At 43.0% G+C, this 25,372-nt stretch overlaps 1 protein-coding gene across 2 annotated transcripts in view; it reads right to left on the bottom strand.

Moving 5' to 3' along the window:
* Window positions 1–7,882: 7,882 nt before the first annotated feature.
* The window catches only part of ATRX (ATRX chromatin remodeler), a 255,917-nt gene continuing 238,427 nt past the window's right edge, over window positions 7,883–25,372 (bottom strand). For both annotated transcript variants that reach the window (XM_040405241.1, XM_040405242.1), the window contains exons 31-35: window positions 15,704–15,853; window positions 15,113–15,247; window positions 14,078–14,173; window positions 13,864–13,992; window positions 7,883–10,907 (exon numbers count right to left, since the gene is read on the bottom strand). In XM_040405241.1, the coding sequence (XP_040261175.1) occupies window positions 10,629–10,907; window positions 13,864–13,992; window positions 14,078–14,173; window positions 15,113–15,247; window positions 15,704–15,853 (789 nt within the window). In that variant the 3' untranslated portion in view covers window positions 7,883–10,628. The remainder of the gene's footprint in view (window positions 10,908–13,863; window positions 13,993–14,077; window positions 14,174–15,112; window positions 15,248–15,703; window positions 15,854–25,372) is intronic.

Here is a 25,372-nt window from a genome sequence, read left to right as displayed (position 1 = left end):
GACAAGCCTCCTGAGCTTTTCATACATGACTTTCTTTGTAGTGAGTGAGGAGCAATGCACTGGATAAAAATGACTCAATGAAGATACATAAAGGCAAGGGGCAGGCTATACATACCGCTGCGTCCATGAAAAATGTTAAGGTCCAGCTCAGGTTTTTACCATGAATCCACCAAGAGATCACTCACAGTTTCATGCTACCGTGTTCCACAAAAGAAGGCAAATTGTGGCATGCAAAATGCTCTGGTCCCTTGGTAACAGCAAAAGGCCTAATTGTGTATTTTACTAAAGTATAATTATGCTAGGACACCCGCTGTCTGTGTGGCAAACTTTACGCTCTTTGAATTGCCATCTTTAGACTTGAAATGGCTTCTCTCAGGCAGTGAGACACCTAAAAGGCGGAGAATGTCAGCTAGTGGTTGCACAGATTATACCCAAGTACCTTTATATTAAACCTTCTCAGAACTGACTCCCCTTGCCAGAGCATCGAGGTTTCATGGTTCTTGTTCATTTGTGAAGGTGCTTATGAATTACTGTTTTTAGATTTGACCTGGTCTGTTTCTGGACTCTTGACATTTAATTAGTGCATGCCCTTAAACTGTATATATCTTATGTGGCATAAACTGCAAGTCCTGTCCTGGAATTCAAGCAAGTTGAACCACGGCACTCAAACGTAGTAATAGATATTATTTATTCCATCCAAAATTATTTTAGCAAGGAGCCATCGATCAACATTTTGGTCTATCCTAGACCTTGTTCACGGCCATAAATGTGGCTGCCCAAAGTATATGTTGGAGGTTGGCTTCCTGGAATTCATACATCTCTTTGGAAATACTAATCTGCAAGGCATCAGTGGTTGCTTTTAGAGCGTACCCCAGGATTCCCTTAGCAAAGTCAATACTGGCATGAGGGAGAATTTTAAGAGTATGCTTCTGTCCATAGGCCTATGACAATGCTCCATGTTTACTATTGCACTTAAAGAGTTATATTCCAGAAAGCAAATTATTTTCAGAACTTGTCCCTATTATCATTTGAGATGACTGATATATCAGGCTATGGTCACATGGCTAATATCTGCCACAGATTCAGCAGCTGAAAAAAGGCGTTTCCCCACTGCTAAATCCACATTCTAAACTATACCAACAGTTTCGCCATTGACTTTAATGTAAAAAACTTGACTATGGGCATAGTGCAAAAATGTTTTTTTTTTTTTTCAGAAAAAGTGTTGAAAAACTTTTTAGAAGTGAGATGTTACTTTGAAGTGGATTTGATTGTAGATTTCATAGACGTCAGTGGGGATGTAGGAAAACCTCAACCAAAAACTCTTCTACAATTCTTCTAAACTACCACTAAAATTAAAAATCTGCCAGCAAAAACTACCAGTTTTCAGCTATGAATTTTAGAGCATAGCCCTGTAAATGGAGGGAAAGGCTATGTCCTAATCCATTATCCACATAGTATACAGGTCAAGAGGCAATTAGTAATACTAAAAAGTGGGCCGCAACTTTCGATGAGGTAGCATGTAAAAGCTGGTATGAAAGGAAGGAGCACATCACACAAAGTGCAGCTGTTACTGGATCTTTCTTTATAAGAGATAACATGGGTGCAGACTGGTACATGAAGAGTGATGTGAGTCAGGAAAGCGGTATTTGTGGGAGAAAATGACACTTTTACAGCTGTTCCAAAGCTGAATTGTGGGAATTTTGGGTTACAGCAACATGGTTAGGAAGATTTCCAATAAGGACATATGAAATTTATTTCTGCAGCTGTTAACAACAAATGGTAGTTAGAAAAGGATAAATCATTAACTACATAAAAAACAAATGCCAAATTATATCAAAAGTTTACACCACAATATGCTGACGATCTGGTGAAGACCCAATTGGTGGTGCACTATGGGTCCATATTACATGAGACATTATCTGTCATATAAGCATTGGATTACGTCACATTTTCACAAGGCAACAATTAATAAAGAAACAATCTAACAATATGGATTAACAATTCTATGAGTAAAATTCCTGAGACCAGTTTTCATTTTGGACCTGTGAATAAAACTTTAAACAGCAATGATGCCACATGAAAATAAAATCCATTACTGATAACTTAGAAGCACCTTGATCATACATTTATGGACGTGGCTTCGCCTGAATTCTGATATAAATTGTGACAAATTTTATTGCGTCTAATTTTAGACTCATCTATAAAGCAAATAAAAAATAATCCACTGCACCTCGTCCACAGAATGGTCGTAGTTTAACAGAAAAAGCGTCTTTAGACTGCCTACATTTTACACAGGATTAGTAAATCTGCCCAGTTTTGTTTTGGACTTTTTTGCAGGTAAGGCTCCTTTCACATCACCGTTTCTCCTTTCCGTTCTCCGGCTCCGTTGAGGAGCAGGAGACCGGAAAGGACAGATTCTGCAGATAACTGAGACCAAACTGAGTGTAACGGAGCCTAAAGACCCCATAAACTATAATGGGTCCGTTCGGTGTCTGCTCCGAATATGATTTTGGAGCGGAGACGAATGTCCTGCATGCAGAATCAATCCTTTCCGTTCTCCTGCTCCTCAACGGAGCCAGAGAACGGAAAGGAGAAACGGTGATGTGAAAGGAACCTAAAGCACAAATGTCAAAAAAGGGGGAGTTTTAACATTGTCACAAGACTCTCGTTTTCTGTAATACAAAAATTACAAAGCCACCATCATTTTCTAGAAACTATCTAGGAACATGTCAGCCTCCCATTCCTATATAAAAATCTATTTTTCCCCACAACGGCATTAATCTGAATTATTCTAGCTCTTCGGAAAATGGATGTGAAATATTAACTTCGTGGCTCATTTGAAATTCCTGTGATCATGCATTTTCTCAGAATTGCTTTGTAAGGCTACTTTCACACTAGCATTAATGTTTTCCGGTATAGAGATCCGTCAAAGGGTGTCAATACCAGAAAAAAAACGTTTTGTCCCCATTCATTGTCAACGGGGACAAAACGTAACTGAACAGAACGGAATTCTCCAAAATGCATTCCGTTCTCATACCAGAGAGCAAACCGCAGCATGCTGCGGTTTGCTTTCCGTCCTGAGATGCAGAGCAATACAGATCAGTCATGACCCAGAATGCAAGTTAATGGGGACGGATCCGTTTTCTCTGACACAATAAAAAACGGATCCGTCCCCCATTGACTTTCAATGGAGTTCATGATGGAACAGTCTTGGCCATGTTAAAGATAATACAACCGGATCCGTTCATAGCGGACGCAGATGGTTGTATTATCGGTAACGAAAGCGTTTTTGTTGAACCCTGCTGTATCCAGCAAAAACGCTAGTGTGAAAATAGCCTAAGCCTGCTCTCTAGAAACAATATATTTCTCATCTGACCTAACAGGCAAGTGGTATTTAAACGGATCTTTAACCCTCTGGACAAGTGCCATATTGTGAACTATGATCAAGTCAGAGCATTACTGGATAAAAATATACTCTACTACACTAAGGGAGTGGCTGACGAATAAAGTATGCCTATATGGAAGGAAAGGCACAATCAAGCTTCATGAATTGTAGTATAATAAGCCACCTCTCCTGGCCTCTCCATGGTCACCAAACACTTATTTTGGACATTATAAAGAATAAACTTCAACATTCAAGTACACACTTGTAGTCCACTCACCTGGCTTCTTAATTGTAGTCCTCTGGGGTGCACAGAAAATAGCTGGAAAGCTATGAAGAAAGGAATATCCGGCATGGCATTGTTATGACTAAGATCTTATGATTGAAACGCGTAAGCAAAGATACTGAAAATGTATCCATGTTGATGTTTTGAAATGAAGTACAGGGAGTGCAGAATTATTAGGCAAGTTGTATTTTTGAGGATTAATTTTATTATTGAACAACAACCATGTTCTCAATGAACCCAAAAAACTCATTAATATCAAAGCTGAATATTTTTGGAAGTAGTTTTTAGTTTTAGCTATTTAAGGGGGATATCTGTGTGTGCAGGTGACTATTACTGTGCATAATTATTAGGCAACTTAACAAAAAACAAATATATACCCATTTCAATTATTTATTTTTACCAGTGAAACCAATATAACATCTCAACATTCACAAATATACATTTCTGACATTCAAAAACAAAACAAAAACAAATCAGTGACCAATATAGCCACCTTTCTTTGCAAGGACACTCAAAAGCCTGCCATCCATGGATTCTGTCAGTGTTTTGATCTGTTCACCATCAACATTGCGTGCAGCAGCAACCACAGCCTCCCAGACACTGTTCAGAGAGGTGTACTGTTTTCCCTCCTTGTAAATCTCACATTTGATGATGGACCACAGGTTCTCAATGGGGTTCAGATCAGGTGAACAAGGAGGCCATGTCATTAGATTTTCTTCTTTTATACCTTTTCTTGCCAGCCACGCTGTGGAGTACTTGGACGCGTGTGATGGAGCATTGTCCTGCATGAAAATCATGTTTTTCTTGAAGGATGCAGACTTCTTCCTGTACCACTGCTTGAAGAAGGTGTCTTCCAGAAACTGGCAGTAGGACTGGGAGTTGAGCTTGACTCCATCCTCAACCCGAAAAGGCCCCACAAGCTCATCTTTGATGATACCAGCCCAAACCAGTACTCCACCTCCACCTTGCTGGCATCTGAGTCGGACTGGAGCTCTCTGCCCTTTACCAATCCAGCCACGGGCCCATCCATCTGGCCCATCAAGACTCACTCTCATTTCATCAGTCCATAAAACCTTAGAAAAATCAGTCTTGAGATATTTTTTTGGCCCAGTCTTGACGTTTCAGCTTGTGTGTCTTGTTCAGTGGTGGTCGTCTTTCAGCCTTTCTTACCTTGGCCATGTCTCTGAGTATTGCACACCTTGTGCTTTTGGGCACTCCAGTGATGTTGCAGCTCTGAAATATGGCCAAACTGGTGGCAAGTGGCATCTTGGCAGCTGCACGCTTGACTTTTCTCAGTTCATGGGCAGTTATTTTGCGCCTTGGATTTTCCACACGCTTCTTGCGACCCTGTGGACTATTTTGAATGAAACGCTTGATTGTTTGATGATCACGCTTCAGAAGCTTTGCAATTTTAAGAGTGCTGCATCCCTCTGCAAGATATCTCACTATTTTTGACTTTTCTGAGCTTGTCAAGTCCTTCTTTTGACCCATTTTGCCAAAGGAAAGGAAGTCGCCTAATAATTATGCACACCTGATATAGGGTGTTGATGTCATTAGACCACACCCCTTCTCATTACAGAGATGCACATCACCTAATATGCTTAATTGGTAGTAGGCTTTCGAGCCTATACAGCTTGGAGTAAGACAACATGCATAAAGAGGATGATGTGGTCAAAATACTCATTTGCCTAATAATTCTGTACAGGGTGTATAGAAAATTTTAGACTTCTCACAGGAGTGCAGAATATTCCTTTCTTTATATTCTTACATGGTATTTGGCAGAAATAAGGAATATACAGGAATGAAATGTGTTAAAAATAATGTCTAGCAGTATTAAGTGTCCTGTTAAATTAGACAGCTGTAGTAGTGCTCTACAGTCACAATGCAGTTTTTTTTGTCTAGGGGTCTAGTCTAAACTTAAGCAGCTGTGGGATCCTATTGTCAGCACAGAGCCCCTCTTTCATTTGTGGACTGGCCAAGCAGTGGCAGTCTGAAGTTATCGTAGGTGCCTAATGTGAATGTGTCCATATTCCTTCACAAAATGCATAAATAACATGTAATAAAAATGGTGACTGTTCAGTTTCACAAAATGGCCTAAGGTCACGAGTGACATTCACAATATACATTTCAGACCACCGTAGTTATCATAAATCATGTGTATGACCTTTCAATCTTTTGCCCAAAGATGAGATAAAGGTGGTGTTAAAATAAAATCATGAGTTTCAAGTAAGGCTTCATTCACATCTGGGTCAGACGGTCTACCAGGGCCTTTAGTACAGTTTACACTATTTAGTGCTGCAAATTGGCAGGTAGTACTCCAGACGAAGGGACTGATGTTGTCTCGAAAGCTCGCTATGTAACATCTTTGTTTCTATTTTTGTTAGCCATTAAAAGGTATCAGACCCTCAAGACACTTATTTTGTTTCTCTTAATTAGAGCACTAAACTAATGCAAGGTTCCATGACAGAAACCCAACAGACCCTCAAAATAGCCAATGAGATCCACCAGGTGCAGTTTCTGTCAGTCATATGATGGAACCTGTATTACATTTTTTGTTAGGGGAAAAAAGTTTTTCTGCCAAAAGAAATCTATGCCACCATTTTAATGCCTGATAGCTGGAGCTCATCCATAAGGAGACTGGGGTCAGCCAGAGTCCTGCCCTGACGACGGGGGTAACCAGAATCAGTAAACTAAACAATTTCAATAATTGCCATAGACATGAACGGATAGAGCCACAGATATGAGCAGCCATTTCACTTGGTGAATCAGGAGACACTCATTCTCATAAGCATATTCAAAAATGGTTGTAACCAGGACTGTGGAGAGTTGTGAGAAATGTGCCAACCCCAACATCAAAATAAAAATATTACTGAATGGTGGTGAAAAGCCTTATGTTTCCCCAATTTTCCTACAGTAAATTACTAGTTAATATACATGAGCCATTTATGATGCTGAGCTGACAGAATGTGGAAAAATAAAGGGAAGCAGAAATTTGGCTTACCAACTCCAGAGCCCTGGTTGTAAGACAGACCTATTCAGGTCACACTACATTTTTTTATTTTTAAGAGGAGTAAAAAATACTCCTGACCATTTTTGAAGAGTATTTGTAGCAGAGAAGGAGTACTAAAGTTGCTGTAATTGAAATAAATAATATGTAGGCCTACATAAAGTTGAGGGCTTGTTCACATCTGCGTTGGAGACTCAGTCCAGGGCCTCAGTCACAGATTCAGTCAGAAAGACCAGACAAAAAAGCCTTGCATGCCGAACTTTGCTGGAAAAAGAACGGAAACTGAACGGATCCCAATATAGTCAATGGAGTCTGCTCAGCTTCTTTCGGGTCCATTATGTGCACTATCCGACACTTGTGTTATTTTTGTTGTTCTGCTCATCGGAGCAGAACAACAGAAATAATGAGCGGTGGTGTGAACGTACCCCAAAAGGTTGGTATTTTATGCAGGGGTACCATTACTAGTCTAAATGCCATCAGTTCAGCTCCCTTTAACAAACATTCCTATGTAAATAACATCTCTCCCCTTCATTCATCCCTTTAGCATATAGTCCCATGTAAATAACCTCTCCCTTCCCATTATCTTCTCCAACACATTCCCATGTAAATTTCATCACTGCCCTTCCTCCAGCCCCCTCTAACATACAGTCCCATGTAAATATCACTGCCCTTCATTCAGACCCTCCAACATACTATACAGTCCCATGTAAATAGCGTCTCTTCCATCCCATCAGCATCACCAACATACAGTCCCAAGTAAATAGCGTCTCTCCCTTAAATATCACCACCCACTCCCTCTAGCCCATTCAACATACACTCCCATGTCAATACCTGCATTCCCTCCAGGATAGGGTTAATAAGCCCCACGGAGGGGTCTGGAGTGCCGAATGGTCCGGCAGCCCACCCAAACTGCCCAATAACAAAGCTCCTTGCTGTACAGAGGTTTGTTATTGGACATTTCAGGCGCCAGCCACTTATCTGCCTGTGCTGTTCACAGTGCGTACTACGCTCATAAAGTCTAACGCATATTAATACACATCAGTATTTTTTTTTGTATGGAGTAAAATGGTCTGAACAGGTGTCTGACACTTGTGCAGCCGTTATTGCGATCTCTGGACCTAGTAATATGGCTGTCCTTTTTAAGTTTCATGTTGTGTGAAGAACTGTGACTGATACTGAGGGACCCATACAAAAGTCAAAGCCTGGAAACGGTTTTGGTCACTTTATTAAATGAGATATTAAATATATTTTTTTTTTAACTACTAAACAGCACTTTAAATGGTGAAAACACAAGATATTTCCATTTTTCAATGCTCGCTCATTAAAAACACAATTTCAGTCCTTCAGTATTTTACAAACAAATGAAAAACTTGCGCTGTCGGAAGAAGTAACGCTTCTATGGTACTTCTACAGTACTTAATATCAAAATCAAAAGAGCAGGAAGGAAAAAAAAGGCAAATTTCCACAGCTTATGATTTCAGCGGCCAAAGCGGATTAGATGGACTGAAACTACTATACAACTGAGACATACATATACAATATCACAAATACCAAACGCTTTACATCCAAAGTAACAGCATCAAAATGTGGAGAATTTAGCAGTCAAAACTGTAATACAAGCAATTCTGTTTTAACTGTGCTTAAAGGTAGTGCAGCTAGTTAAAACGCCAAGAACGTAAAAAAGGAGCCTTCCACGTCTTTCTAAGGTTAAGTCTGTGAATATCCGTTAAAGCTTGATGCTCTACTTAACGCAGACAGCATGTGCAGCTAAAATGTCTACTGACAACTGGTGTGAGTGGTCCATGACGCAAGTCCTCTTCACCAAACTTGCTGCATTTATCACAACCAAGAGTCGTGTTAGTACGAAGTCCAAGGCCGCTGCTGATCTACCAAGACGTATTTGTGACCAAAGTAAAAAGCTGTTACTTCAAAAAGGCAAATACACTTTTTTTGCTTTAATAAAGAGCAATTGCATTTTCTCTTTTTTACATTTAGGTAAAAATAAAAAAAAATCTTATTACAAGACATTTAAAGCAGTTAGAAAGCACATACATTATTTGTCTTAAACATCTGAACATTGTATTTGTTAGCCAGATCATGAACTCAATTAAGTACTGACTTTCACTACGTATATGGAAAACTAATGAAACATTTACATAACAAAAATATAGAAAGTATTGTAAAATTGTATCTCGTGAGCCTTTCTTTTTGGAATCATAGTGGCTAGCTTTGCAGCTTCCCTATATAATGACTAGTGCATTATGGAAGCTGACACTCTGTCCCATAGCTACATTGCTTGATTTCTGTGCTATGATAGTTGACACTATTCAGTGGCATAAGCATCTTTATTTTCACATGAAAGTGGAGAGAAGTGAACTTCAGCAGAAATGGTTTGACTACTTCCGTGTGGCCATGGCTTGTTAATCCATATTCAATGACTGGTCATGAAATACTAAAAAGAAATCTGTAGAGATGCCACAAAAGTTTAAAAGGGCTTTCAAGTTAGAACAAAGGAAAAAAGTCTGCATTTGCATACAAAGGCCAGCAATTAAACAGAGCCCCCCAAAGGCTTGGTGCCTAAATTTGTTTAGTCCTTGGTAGAAGGAAACAGTCCACCATCAATAGAGTGGAATCAATGCCATTCCTTGACATAAGCACCGAGATGACTTCGGTACAGCTAGCAAATGTCTGTTTTTACTAAAATGGCTTATTTCCTTCAGGCTGCCCAGGACGAAACCAAATGATGGCGTTCCTGAATGTGTTGCGTAAATTGCAACAATGGCAAGAAAACAATCATTAAACGCAATCCGGAATTCTGATTCTTCACCCACCTATGTAATAAAAGGAAACAATTTTTTTTTTTTTAAAAAGATTAATAAATGAAAATCTCTCCAATTGGTCCAGGTATCCCAACATAGTATTCAAACATCCGTACATTGGAAGGGCTAATCCAGAGCCACAGTTCAATAGGATATTTAGGTGGTTTATTTCTTAAAGGTCACAAGATGAGAGTGCGCACGACAAATGTGCTAAAGATACAAGAACTAAATGCTGTGCAAATTCAACCGACTGTGAGAACATGAGAGAATTCTAACACTTTGTGGCGCAGTACAAGGGCAGAAAAGGAAATTAAAAAGCAAAATGTTTAATGTAAACACCTATTTTGAATAGCACTATGAAAAAGGGAAGAAGAAAAAAACATATTTACAAAGGCACAGGGATGCTGAAACAACAATGAAACGTATAGCCTTACATAATACACAACAGGAGCCTCAACATGAACCAAGTGTCTAGATATATTAGCTTTTCTGGAATTCTCAAAGTTCTCTGAAGCCTAGAAATCTCTGAAGTCAAAACTGGGTTGTCCATATCGGACCATTCAGAAGTTGTGTGATTGATGGGGGGGGGTACCTATTCCCTCTACATTGTTGAGCTACCTCTTGCATGATGTGGCCCATAACCCCTAGATATGTAGCTCAGCGACAGCAGCAGTACTGACGGGCTTCCCATTTCTGGTAGAAAACCAGTAATCTGATTTGAAAACCATCATTGTATAATGCCCTAGAAATGTACAGTACTGGTGATGCACTGAGCTGCATATAAGGGGCACCGGCTACTAAAGACTGATGTTTTGCTATGAGATTGGCTTTGTTGCCATGGTAAGTAACTGGTGTGGATACAGAAGGCATGCTTTCACTGAAAACAGGTCTCTTCTGCAACAGGTCAGCAAACAAATGTCTATGTCCCCTGTGGCCCTTAACAAAAACAGAGAGCCAATCAAACTGCAAAGCTTAACAACGGTACAGTTTGTCATTCGAAAAGGGAACACACCATACCATTTCAGATTGAATGTTTTCTACAGTATGTCAAGCCTTAGATTCCTAGTCAAATGGGGAAAGTAAAGAATGTCTCTCTCATTGAAACAATCCAGTAGAGGTCTTAGTGCAATATCATCACATTTTTTTTGCTTGGGAAGGTCCAGCAGTCTTGCTTCTGTTGGGAGTTGGTGCTCTCTGCTGCATTGGGTGGTTCTGCATACCGGCTTGATACATTCCTCGCAGGTCAATTTGTGGAAAGTTAGCAGGGTTGACAATAATGTTTCCAGGCTTCTGCATCATCAGGCGGTTCAATGCCGCGTGCTGCTGGAAGGCGAGCTGCTGTTGCTGCTGCTGCTGATTGTACTGCTGCTGTAATCTTCGGCCCATCAGTATTCGCTGGACACAGCTAATGAGCTGCAAGGATAGAGAAAAATGACCAGATAAGATGACTGGGTCTGTGTCCAGTACAGGGAATTAGCCCAAAAAAATGACATCAAGTAGTCCTATTCGTCCAACTGAGACTAGAAATTGTGAGAAGGCTGAAACCATGGACATTTTACTTTACACATTTGTGCATTTCACAAGCTAGATAAGTAAAATGAATCTTTATTTTCTGGATATTTGCTTTATTTTATATATTGTTTAGATGGCACAGCAGCCAGACTCGTGAAGAACATTCATTATTTCTCTGGACCATTCTTTAGATTTCACAAGTCTGTTACCAGCTGTTGCAAAACTACAACTCCCAGCATGCCCGCACAGCCAAAGGCTGGGAGTTGTAGTTTTGCAACAGCTGGAGGCACACTGGTTGGGAAACACTGTGTTATATGATGTCTTCTAAGTGCTAATAGGGAAGCTGCAAAGAAATGTAGTTCTCTGTACTGATTACAGGTGAAACTGGAAAAATGTGAATATCGTGCAAAGTTCATTTATTTCAGTAATGCAAATTAAAAGGTGAAACTAACATATGAGATAGACTCATTACATGCAAAGCCAGATATTTAAAGGGCTTCTGTCACCCTACTAAAGTCTTTTTTTTTTTAAGCTGCATTAATGCAATTCTTTTTAATTTGCATTATTGAAATAAATGGACTTTTACACCACATTCAAATTTTTCGAGCTTTGATATCTCATTCATGTAGACAATCAGAAAGGGACAACTGGAGATGGCATCAAGAGCGCCATCAGGTACTGGGGGATGTTTGGGGGTCAAAGAGCATGTGACATGCTAAATGGTCCTGCAAACAGGTGAAAAGTGCTAACTACTTTTGCAGAGTTGAAGTTACAAATGCAAACCCCGTCCTTATAACAACACCTCTAGGCTTTTGACTTGGGCCACATTTATTTAACTGCCGAAAAGAAGTCTGTTGCCCATAGTAACCAAGCAGACTACCATGAATGAAAGCTGTGCCGTGATTGTTTGCTTGGGTTTTTTCCTGTGTGACTGTAAATCACCATCCACATCAATATGCACTTACTACCACCACCAGCTAAGGGTGCATTCACACGACCGTATTTTTGGCACCACATCCGTTCCGCAATTTTGCGGAACGGGTGCGGACCCATTCATTTCAATGGGGCCGCAAAAGATGCGGACAGCACACAATGTGCTGTCCGCATCCGTAGATCCATTCCGCGGCCCCGCAAAAAAGATAGAGCATGTCCTATTCTTGTCCGCAATCGCGGACAAGAATAGGCATTTCTATCATAGGGGCGGCTACATTCACGCGGCCGGTATCCGTGTTTTGCGGATCCGCAATTTGCAGACCGCAAAACACATACGGTCGTGTGAATGTAGCTTAAAGGCGATTTTGAAGGGAACCTACCATCCAGATATTCAACATTTATTATTTCAAGCACATTGACCTTCATGGGGCCATTATTCTAGTTTTGTGTTTCATGGTTGCAGAGAAAATCAACTTTATTCCCCACCCCTGTTGTATGATAATGATCACTTTGAAGTCAAGGAGGCTGGCTCTTGCATCCTTCAAGTCAAGTTCGCAGCACCCTCTTCCTGCCTCCTGTGCCTCAATTGACATTTCAGAACGGTGACGTCGTCATCCCCTTGAAATTCCACATCTTGCGCAGGCACACTGTCGCCTCCAGGGCGTCTGCACTGTGAAGTTGGGTGTACAGTGCCTGACTTTAGCGATTCCCTGCTGTGATGGTACACTTCCGGTCATCCTTCCAGACTCACTTTGTACTCCTTGTTAGCCAGGAGCTGTACACCCAGCTTCATTACGTAGGCGCTCTGAAGAAGACAGAGTGCGTCTGCTCCAGACGTGTGCGAGATATTGGGAGGCAAGAGGATGACATTGCCAATGCTCTGAAACGTCAAACATGGGGCAGGAGGCAGGAAAATGGTTCCGCGAACTTGACCTGAAGGATGCAAGGGCCAGACACCTTAACTTGAAAGTGCTCATTATCAAATGGCGGGAGTGTGGAATAAAGTTGATTTTCTCTGCAACCATGAAACACAAAAAGCAGAACGACGGCACCATGGGGGACAACATGCTTGAAATAATAAGGTAATACACATAGTTAAATGTTGAATATCTGGATGTCAGGATCCCTTTAAAGTTTAAATCCATTAGTTTTCTGTTAGATTAATTTGGTGCACTTCAGGGATATTCTATTAACATTTGCCTGAACAGAATAACATGGTGTTCTCATCTCAAATATCCAGCCAGCGAGAATGCTTTATGCTATAAAATCAATTAGTAAGGGACACCCCACCAGAAGCATAATCCATTAAACTTATCGCCATCACTAATAGGCTGGTATCCAGAGGGCAATTCCTGCAAGCACCATGACTCAGTCAAAGGCCCCGCTGTCTGCGCTATTGGAAAACAAGAAACATTCAGGCTAGATCTACCTCACATTTGTCACTCTGATTACATTTAGAGGAAGGTTTAAATTGTGACTGGAAAAGGGGCAGATCCACATGTGGGAGTTAAAAATGCCAACAAATGGCAAATTAGACAAGTAAACGCTAATGGTGGAGCTGAATATGGAGCAGGAATGTCGCTGATATGTCCAGAAGCTTGCGGAGGCCAGGACATTCCGGAGCAATGTGTGCCCCAAATAACTTGGAACCTACTGACTGGAATGATTTTTAATTGTGTGAAGCTTGTTGCTGGCAATAAGTCCAGGAAACACTTGCATGAAAAATTCAAAGGGATTCCACAGGAAGGATAATGTTGTATTTTTTGCTAAGCGTCAACGGCTCACATAACAAGTATCTGTGAAATGTAACCCTTTGAAGGCCAAGGAGGTCAACATTTGCTGTATACAATACCTCTTCCATACACCAAATGACAATATGTGCTCAGAATCTTTGTAATCTTCGAGATACAGGTGAAACACTCACCATTTGCTGTTTGGCCAGAACATCATTGTAAATGGCCTCTCGTCTCTTTATTTCCAGTTCTTGGCTTGACTGTCTGCTTAAAGATAAAGACTGGACCTGGGATTCTGACAAGCTTGGATTTTCTTTCCACTGGGGAGAAAAAAAAAGTGATATGATCAGAGGGGCCGGTATATCTATAACGACGAGAAAAACACAATACCGCAATATCACTTACCACTGTAGCAATAATGTCATCCAGAGGTTGGATCCTTGCAGATGCTATACTATTCGTAGCCTCTACCACTTTTTCACGGCCTTGGTTAATAAGATCCTTTAGGAAAGAAAAAGCTAAATGACAACTAGATCATGGGGTGAAAGTGAGTTGTGTAAAGGAAGGCTTAACACATACATTTTTAAATGGGCTTTCAGGGTCTCATTCAGCTAATGGCGCATTTACATGCGCTGACTGAGCTAGCAATTAATGTAAAGGAACCATACCTTCCCAATAATTGCCTGATCATCAGAGGAGACGAGAGCTGCATTTACATGCATTTCACACTGTGGGAAAAGAGGGATTGCTACTGCTGCCGCCCAGAAAGGATGATTTTGGTGTCAGCATAAATGATAAATCCAACCAATGAAAAAGGATTTCCTTGTTCATCAGGAGATATGCAGCACCTTTTTCTGCAGCAAATCGCTACGCAAACAGCGATGTACTGCTGACAAACAATGAACCTGTGGCAGTAGTGATCATTCGTCCCTATAAGAAGTAGATGACTGCTGCATGTAAATACAGCTAAACAAGCAGTCAATGCTCTGAGTATCAAGCCATGTAAATTGGCCCAATAGCCCATTTACACAGGCTGGTTAAGTAGATAGTTATCGGGAATGAACAGTTTGTTCACAATAATTGTTTGATATTCAGATGAGGAAAGAGCAGCATTTACGTGAAGCAATCATCAACTCTTCATGGTGACAACTGATGGCTACTATGATTCTCGTCCCCAGAGAGAATCATTTTTTTTGGACAGGAGATCTGTTGCTCATAAAAGGTGATAGGTAGCCGCATCAATGATGCTGTCATCTGATGAACGAGTGTTTCATTGGTGACACGATTATTGGAAATTAATGTTTGTACCAACGTTCAATCCCAATATTCGTCCTGTGTAAAAGGACATTAAGGCTTCGAGGTAGATTTCTAAACAGATCAATGTACATTTTAAAACTATCAATTGAAACACATGTGACCCATTTGGGTTAGGTTACTTACCTCCAGTTGTGGATTAGTCAGTGAAGACAATGCTCCTAAATTCAGGGGCATATAAGGCGACTGAGTAGCACCAAAATTAATTTGAGAGTAATTAATCCCAGTTGCAGCTGCCACGTTGAAACGACTGGTCAAACCCTATAAAAAAAAAAAAAGAAAGAAAAGAAAAGGCTTTGGCTTTAATGTACGGGATACAAATAAAATTATTACTACACCTGGACACCTTGTAATTTAGTAAAAAAAATAAAAATAATTATGGTGAACACCGTAAAAATAAAACCCCACTGCCAGATATGAACATACACTCATAGCAAACAATGAAACTCCAAAGATTTCCAAATGTACCAGATGGCACAATTCTCACAAACTACCCTGTCCAATTTCACCGGCGCAAAATACATCTCTATTAATAAATGTGGGCCAGTGTGTGCTAAATTAACACTTCTGGAAGGTTTCCTACAATACAATCCATGCAACCGTACCTTGGAAATCCCAAATTTGTCAACAGAAGAGTGCGAACAAACAGTTCTACATGTCTAATCAATTACAGTTCCCTGAGGCTCTCTAATCAAGAACTCCAGCATTAAGACATACCTTCTTCTCAGCTTCATACTCGTCCCAAGCTGCCTTCCTCTCCTCCTCAGTTAAAGCCTCTTCCTCTTTGTGGTCCAGAAGAGAATCATGCTCATGGTAAGTCACAATCTGTTCCTTCCTGATCTGCAACAATTCTGCAAGAACGGTGTCCTGAGAATAAGAGATAACGCTTGTAAGCTTGTGTCTCATGCCAATAATTATCTGGTTGGGACCCCAGCAATAAAGAACTACTTGTATTTTAGATCATAAGAGTACATTACATATATATAGAATTATAGTTAGCGCCACAATTGTTAAAGTATAACTGTCATTTTTTTTTTTATTTGTTAGTTTATTAGAGCTAGGCATGTATACCTGAGTTAGTCTGTCAATGATTGGCAAAACATCTGTAATTACCTTATAATAACAGCTTTCATTAATGTCCTCTGTCCCTTTCCACTGCTCCCTTAAAAGACCGTTACTAGGTCTGGTCTGTCTCCTAACTTAATGTAAACAGAATACAGAGGGGCGGTCCTTCACACGGCACGCCTGCATTAGGCTTCAGAGTGAGGAGGCGTGTCTCTCAGTAATCCAATCTGATTAGCTGGCAGAGAGCTGCTGGCTACAGCAAGTGTGAATGGGAAGTGAGGTAAAGCAGTTTTGGCCTCAGAGAACTGGCAGAGGAGCCATCTTGAGAAGGTCCTCATATTGTAAATGTTTAAACAGCCGTAACTAAGGGAAAAACTCAAGGAAAACAGTGGTATGTAAAGAAACTAAATATTGCTTTATGCATAATGCTGCTGCAGCAGTAACATATACCAAAATAGATTTTTTTGATGAAAACATGACAGTTACCCTTTAAGGGGTCATGTCACAAAGTATTCAGAAGGTATTCATCTGGCCACTTTTTTTTTTTTTTTTGTGGAGAGAGGGGATGTCTGACCAATAGGACCCCCAGTGAACTTGAGAATTAGGAATTCCCATCCCCTCTCTGAAAGGAACAGTAGGGGCTTGATGGACCACTGCTGCATCCTCTTCTGTCCGATAGAAATTAATGAAGCAGTGGACTGACACACACTTGTACTTCATTCCAAAAAAAGACTCCAGGACCCCTCATTCTCAGGATTGTTGAGGTTTCCAGTGGTCAAATCACCACGCAGCATGCTGTGCTGTCTTGTCCAGCAAAACGACAGACACAATAATTGAAACCCAAAAGCCTCCTTTCAGTCAATGTTGTACATAGGGCCGCACTGGTGTCAGTCATTCTTTTGTTGTTCTTAGACCAGAACAGAAAACCAGAAAATTATGGTGCAGATGTGATCCTAGCCTAAGCGGCAGTGACATCCGGTTCACAACATAAAACAGGGGTCTGATGGATAAAGGAAAGAGCAGAGACCCCAGCCAACACTCGGCACTGTCTGCTCTGCGTTCTATACACTCTGAACAGTTATCATTGGAAAAAAAAGGGGACCTTCAGACCAAGGTAAGAACAAATGGTCAGCGACTGCCAGAACATTTGTGGAAACTTCATGGAAGGAATGCCGATTACTTTCCTGTAATCGAAATCTGACTATGTCATGAATTATGAATCACCCTCAATCCTAAAGCCTATGCCTGATCTACATGGACTAATAATATATTTTTCTGCATCTGCCAACAAAAAGGAAAGGTTATTGATGTCCCAGTGGTTTTTGGACTACCCATAAAAAAACAAACACTTGGCAACACAAAATACCAAATACTTTCTAACTACTTCTGGAGTCATATCATATCCAGTGTCCCAGCCCAGAACAATGCACGTATCACGCAGGACAAGCTTGTTACAATAGGCCCAGATCTTGCCAACTTGCTGTCAGTACATTGTGGCCGCTGTAACATTCTACTGGATTAGAACCAAAAGCCCGACTGATCACCTTATGGCCTCGCTGAATGCCACAGACCAATTCATACATTCAATGCTTACTCATGCAGTAAAATCCTGGACTGTAAATCTTACACCATAGTTCATACCAGGTAAAAGGACCGCATATTGCTCAAGTTTTTATTTTTTTGCATAAAAAGAACATCTTTGCTAGAGCAAAACCGCATAGTTCCATAATGCGTACCTTTTGCTTGGTGTCAACTTAGGAGATAACCCCATATGTAGAGAGAGGACTGCAGCTGCTTTGGCTTCCTGTCCAGAGAGCTCAGGAAAACAACATCATGCTGCTTACTAAGTACAAACCCAAATTAAAAACTGGGGGAACGCTATCAGCCTCTCTGATCTGCATTACACAACACTGTCTTGGCGGGAATAACCTTTAGGAAAAAAAAAAAAAAAAACAACATATAAAGCTAATATTTCAAAGCTGCATTTTTATGACATTTCTGGGATTGGCGATAAGCTGCCAATTTACAATTATAAAACCTGTCATGTAATCTGCCAGCACTAGGGAAGACAGCCAGGTTTAGCACTCCTATCTTTAACCCCTTTGTTTCCTGAATGGCAACTATTCAACTTCAAATAGTTGCTGTGGTCAGGGACAGCAGTTTCTTCACTAATGCTAAGGGTGGATTCACATCACGTCTTTGCTCTAAGTTTAACTTTACGTCTACGTTGGGGGGCAAAATGAAGCAAAAGAGCAGTACACTAGGCTTTTCCATCCTGCAGCGTTCAGAATTTTTTATTTTTTTTTATAAATAGCTACATGTGAGAATTCTCTATTAGGGTACTTTCACACTAGCGTTTTTCTTTTCCGGCGCTGAGTTCCGTCCTAGGGGCTCAAATCCGGAAAAGAACTGATCAGTTTTATCCTAATGCATTCTGAATGGAGAGTCCGTCCTTCAGGATGCATCAGGATGTCTTCAGTTCAGTCTTTTTGACTGATCAGGCTTTTCAGAAAACCGTAGCATGTTGTATTTTTACCTCCGGCCAAAAATCCTGAACACTTTGACTGAACGCCGGATACGGTCTTTTCCCCATTGACTTGCATTAACGCCGGCGCCGTGTGTTCAGTCAAACTGGATCCGGCTTTTGCATGTTAAACCCGAAAAAAGTGAAAAAAAAGTTAAAGTCCATAAATGGCGGATCTGTTTTTTCCAATGTATTTTTTCATTGTGATCAAAATCCTGATCAGGATTCAAATGTAATCCGTTTTCACACGTTTTTCCGGATCCGGCGGGCAGTTCCGGTGTCGGAATTGAACGCCGGATTTAAACAACGCTAGTGTGAAAGTAGCCTAAAATGAACTATTTGTTTTTAATCAGCACGATCACGTACAACTGATTTGTAATATTGATTAATGATGTCATGCACTGTAACCAGATGAATTTATGGATAGAATTTTTGGCACATAGCACTTTATGACATATTGTCTGTTTTTAGCGAGATATAATTATGCACACTTGATATATATTGTTTTTAATATTTTTTTTGTAAAAATTGATGTATAATCATGTAATCACTTTGCTAATTATGTATGCTATATAAGCACTTGATTTTGCACTATGTATTATGGCTTGACAAAGGCTCCATGGAGTGAGCTGAAACATTGCTGTTACCACATGGGTGATTAAAATACCCTTTTTTCACAGATACTTGAGTGCTGCCTTGGCCTTTTTTGACACATATCTAATAGGACCAGGTCCGTGGTCTGTTTCAAGGAATTGCACCGCTTTGGATTTGTGTGCTGCTCATCAACTTTTTTATACATACATTATATATATATATATATATATATATATATATATATATATATATATATATTTATTAGGGATGTCCCGATACAGATACCAGTATCGGTATCGATACCGGGCATTTGCACGAGTACATGTACTCGTGCAAAGGTCCCCGATACCACTGCCGATACCTGTGCGCCGCTTCTATGTGTCCGTCCCCGGCCCCTGCATCTCCCACAGCTAACAGCTTCACAGGCAGCAGCAGGCAGTGTAATTGGAGCCTAGAGTGGAAGTTAGGCCCGCCCCTCCCCGCCCTCCAACCAATCAGAGGCAACCAGCACTGACTCACAGCACAGGGACTCAGAGAATCGTCTGACAGTTTATTAGTTAAAAGAATCCAATGAGTCACAGACCGTGTCACCGAGTCCCCACCAGGCTTCCTGCTTTGCGGCTCCCTGTAAGTCCGTGCGGGGGAAGGGAAGGGGGGGGGGGGGGGGGGCATTATTAGCATAGAATGTAGTGGAGCTGTGTGTGTACAGGGTGCATGTAGCAGAGCAGGAAGTCTGGGGTGACAGTCTCTGACTCATTCGATTCGTTTTAACTAATAAACTCTCAGACGATTCTCTGAGTCCCTGCAATAACTATACATTGTAATTACATCAGTCTGCTCCACTGCATTCACTGCAGCAGAGCTGTGTTTGCCCGGAGCGAGTCCCTCTAAAAGTGATAGTGTCTGTCTTCTATGGCCCTGGTCCTTCCCTTCCTGCCTGCAAGACTATTATACTGAGGAGGGGGGGCTTCAAAAATTGTTGTCCTGACTCCTTACAGTAGCGTTTCCTTGTGGCTGCCCCCATACAGTGTAACGTCTCCTTGTGGCCGTCCCATACACTATAACGTCTCCTTGTGGCTGCCCCCATACAGTGTAACGTCTCCTTGTGGCCGCCCCCATACAGTATAGCATCTCCTTGTGGCTGCCCCATACAGTATAACGTCTCCTTGTGGCTGCCCTCATACAGTATAACGTCTCCTTGTGGCTGCCCCCAAACAGTATAACGTCTCCTTGTGGCTGCCCCCCATACAGTATAACGTCTCCTTGTGGCTGCCCCCATACAGTATAATGTCTCCTTGTGGCTGCCCCCATACAGTATAACGTCTCCATGTGGCTGCCCCCATACAGTATAACGTCTCCTTGTGGCTGCCCCATACAGTATAACGTCTCCTTGTGGCTGCCCCCCATACAGTATAACGTCTCCTTGTGGCTGCCCCCCATACAGTATAACGTCTCCTTGTGGCTGCCCCCCATACAGTATAACGTCTCCTTGTGGCTGCCCCCATACAGTGTAACGTCTCCTTGTGGCTGCCCCCATACAGTATAACGTCTCCTTGTGGCTGCCCCCCATACAGTATAACGTCTCTTGTGGCTGCCCCCATACAGTGTAACGTCTCCTTGTGGCTGCCCCCATACAGTGTAACGTCTCCTTGTGGCTGCCCCATACAGTATAACGTCTCCTTGTGGCTGCCCCCCATACAGTATAACGTCTCCTTGTGGCTGCCCCATACAGTATAACGTCTCCTTGTGGCTGCCCCATACAGTATAACGTCTCCTTGTGGCTGCCCCATACAGTATAACGTCTCCTTGTGGCTGCCCCATACAGTATAACGTCTCCTTGTGGCTGCCCCCATACAGTATAACATCTCCTTGTGGCTGCCCCCATACAGTATAACGTCTCCTTGTGGCCCCCATACAGTGTAATGTCTCCTTGTGGTTGCCCCATACAGTATAACCTCTCCTTGTGGCTGCCCCATACAGTATAACGTCTCCTTGTGGCTGCCCCATACAGTATAACGTCTCCTTGTGGCTGCCCCATACAGTATAACGTCTCCTTGTGGCTGCCCCCCATACAGTATAACGTCTCCTTGTGGCTGCCCCATACAGTATAATGTCTCCTTGTGGCTGCCCCCATACAGTATAACGTCTCCTTGTGGCTGCCCCCCATACAGTATAACGTCTCCTTGTGGCTGCCCCCATACAGTGTAACGTCTCCTTGTGGCTGCCCCCATACAGTATAACGTCTCCTTGTGGCTGCCCCCCATACAGTATAACGTCTCCTTGTGGCTGCCCCCATACAGTGTAACGTCTCCTTGTGGCTGCCCCCATACAGTGTAACGTCTCCTTGTGGCTGCCCCATACAGTATAACGTCTCCTTGTGGCTGCCCCATACAGTATAACGTCTCCTTGTGGCTGCCCTCCATACAGTGTAACGTCTCCTTGTGGCTGCCCCCATTCAGTATAACGTCTCCTTGTGGCTGCCCCATACAGTATAACGTCTCCTTGTGGCTGCCCCATACAGTATAACGTCTCCTTGTGGCTGCCCCCATACAGTATAACATCTCCTTGTGGCTGCCCCATACAGTATAACGTCTCTTTGTAATGTTATAGTTCTGTTTTTGGGCCTTTTGGTTGGTCAGTGGTCAGAAAATACATGTGTGTGTATTTTATTGTTAAAATTAGTATCGGTAATTGGTATCGGTGAGTACTTAAATAAAAGTATTGGTACTCGTACTCAGTCTTAAAAAAATGGTATCGGGACATCCCTAATATATATATGCAACTTAGACCTGACTTGAGAAAGGTTCTGTGAGAGAACCGAAACGTTGTCACTTGATGTGTGAATAAAAGAGCACATTTTATTTTTCAAGGAGTGCTGCGAACTATATATATAAAAAAAAATATATATATATATATATATATTTTTTTTTTTAATCGAATCCTATAGTGACAGAAGCCAATGTATGGAATCTGCCTAAGGTGTCCGTTGAACATATACATTAAATGATGTGAACCTAGCCTCAGCCTGTGAAAAGTTCTAATACATACAATAAAAGTTAACCACATCCCAACATCCGCGGAGCAAGCGCCACAGCTACCAGAAGCCTGCCGTTTCATACAGCCAATGTCTGATGTGACCACAGCATCTGAGAGACCGGAAATCATGAAACGCACGCTTCTCGGGAAAGAATGCCTTCCCCGGGTGAAGATTGGGGAAAGGCATCCCTTGTAAGTAATGGATCTGAGCTTGTACTAGGCTTCCAGGCTTATTACTTGTATTTCTCATCCGTATCATTGGGGGACACAGGCTTGACCGTGGGTATAGCTGCTGCCACTAGGAGGCAACACTAAGAGCAAAAGTGCGAGATCCTCCCTCCAGCTATACCCTTCCTACAGGGACTAAGCTAAAACAGTTTTAGCTTAGTGTCCGTAGGATTCAGACCTCCCTGCTTTGCAGGTCTGCTGATTTTTTCCTTTTCTTCTAGCGGGATTACAGGTAGTCCTAGCTGCCTGCACTTCCACACGAGAGACCAGGGGGCCCCCAAGCCCGCTGCTCCTTCCCGGCCTCCAGAAGACAAGGAGGACCAGAGGTTTCTAAAGCCTCTGCATCCCGCCAGCCTTCAGGTCACCATGGCCGCCCACGACAAGTCCCCTCTGTTTCTGGTGTAGCAGCGCTCCCCAAGGTGGTGACCCGGCTGGAACCAGGGGAGCAGAACACGCCAGACGGGTATGTATTCCGGGCTTCAACCCATCTTTCCCCCTTCTCAGGTTACTTGCTGTGGATGACCCCCAGGAAGCCTTGTCCCCCCAGGCGGGGAAAGGGTTAACAGCTGAATGGCAGCTCTTCTGTGGGGGCAAGGGGTGAAGGGTCGCCCCTAAACTTTAGCCCTCCTACCTTTCGGTACTCACTATGTCCGAACCCATATCCCAGCCCCCAAAGCCGGCGCTCACTTCCGTGCGCCATTTTGCATGTGCTTCTTGTCGCTCAAAATTCCCATCCAATCAGTTGGATCCCCTCTGCTCCACTGCCATGTGGCTCTGACGCTGTCCCAGTCACCAGCCCTGGTAGAGCTGAAGTGGGTGCGCTCTCCGTCAAAGATGGTGCATGACTTTTCCCAGTCCAACAGGGCCATTGTTGAAATGCTGGGGCGTTTGGCCGCGCGGCCACCCTCTGACAAGTCAGACTCTGGAGACCCCTCTGCTACTCCCCATCGCAGCGGTCCTGCAAAACGGGCCAGACCACCCTCTCCTCGAAGGGCGTCTGCGTCCCCCATCTCCCCACCGCCTCCCAGGGAGTCTCGCTCCGACACGTCCTCATTACAAGAGGAGTGTTCTGAGGATAAGTTGTCAGACGCTGACTTTGTCTCACCGGAGGACCAGTCTTCCAAACTGTCCACTATAGTAGACAATCTCATTGCAGCAGTTATAGAAACCTTACAGGTTGAGGACCCTACGCCCTCATCTGCTGGTTCTAATTTTTCCTTCAGGCGATCCAGTCGCTCGCCAAAAGTTTTCCCCAACCACCCGGAGTTTGATTCCTCCCTTTCCAAGGTATGGAACTTCCCGGACAGACGTTTTGCCGAAACGCTTAGACGTCTTATATCCCTTTCCAGAGGATTTGACAAAGAAGTGGTCCTCCTCTCCTGTTGTTGACCATCTGGTATCCCGCCTGGCTAAGAATACCACCTTGCCTATGGCAGATGGGGCTTCCTTCTCGGACCCCAGGAATAAGAAATTAGAATCTTTTGCCAAATCTGCTTTGGAAGCAGTTGGCACTGCCCTACGCCCGGTTTTCGCCTCTACATGGGTCAGCAAGGCTATGACCTAGTGGGCAAGCAAGCTATTTCAGGGCCTCGCCTCAGGGGACTCCTCGGAGGAACATTTGGATATTGCAGTGCAACTTTCCCACGCCAGCTCTTACCTCTGTGAGGCCTCTCTGGATGCGGCCAGGATTTTGGCTGGCTCTTCAGCCCTTTTGGTGGCTATTTGCCGTACCCTGTGGCTATCTTGCTGGGCAGCGGATAATGCTTCTAAACGGGCCTTGATGTCCTTCCCCTTTGCAGGTGACAGGCTTTACGGCAAGCGTCTGGATGAGATTATATCTGATGCTACAAGGGGTAAAAGCACCCATTTACCACAGAGTAGGATGCGCTTCAACAGGTCTAAAAAGCGCAGACCTCTTTTTGGGCCCTTTCGGAGTTCCCCCAGCACGAAGCGGCCAGCCGTCAAATCTGCCCCAGAGCAGAAGGGCAAGCCATCTTTCAAGCCTCGCCCTCTTTCAAGCCTCGCCCTCCAAGCCCTATACCTTTAAGTCCTCCTCTGCATAACGTGTGGTCTCTGGTGACCCCCAGTTGAGTGGGAGTTAGTCTTCATCTGTTCCAGCATGTCTGGCTAGCTCACATCTTAGATGTCTGGGTACTAGAAGTCATTTCAGAGGGTTACAAACTGGAGTTCCGATCCCCACCTCCGCCGCGTTTTTTTCACTCGTCCCCCCCAGACCTCTCCCTCCACTGCCCATTTCTTTCTTTTTTTCAGATTATTCTCACCCTTCTGCGTCAGGAAGTGATTGTTTCAGATCCACTTCAAGACCGTTTTTGCGGATTCTACGCCAATATCTTTGTGGTCCCCAAATAGGAGGGTACGGTCCGTCCCAGCCTAGACCTCAAAGCCCTCAACTGCTTCCTTCGGCTCCGCCATTTCCAGATAGAGTCCCTGCGATCGGTCATTGCATCCATGGACCTCCATGTTCCCATCTGCGTCAGTCACCAGAAATATCTTCGGTTTGCAGTGGGACCTTTTCATTACCAGTTTGTGGCCCTCCCATTCTGTCTTGCCAAAGCTCCCAGGGTCTTTACCAAGCTTCTGGCCTCAGTCATGGCTCTGCTTCATGCCAGGGGGATAGTGGCGATTCCGTACTTGGACGATATCCTGATCAAGGGACCGTCATTCCGGACAACGGCGGACAGCCTACGCACCGTCTGGGACACCCTGGAACGCTTCGGGTGGGTTCTGAACCTTTCAAAGTTATGTCTTTACCCATCTCGACAGCTGATGTTTTTGGGCATGCTGTTCGACGCCGATCGGGCCAAGATATTCTTGCCCCCGGACAAACTCTCCACTCTCCATCGTCAGATCCTTTCCTTGTTGCAGCCTCAGCCTCTTCCCATTCGCCAGTGCATGAGGGCTCTGGGCTACATGGTTTC

The sequence above is a fragment of the Bufo bufo genome, chromosome 8 (assembly GCF_905171765.1).
Source record: "Bufo bufo chromosome 8, aBufBuf1.1, whole genome shotgun sequence".
Classification (NCBI taxonomy): domain Eukaryota; kingdom Metazoa; phylum Chordata; class Amphibia; order Anura; family Bufonidae; genus Bufo; species Bufo bufo.
This window is presented reverse-complemented; position numbering and strand designations above follow the sequence as displayed.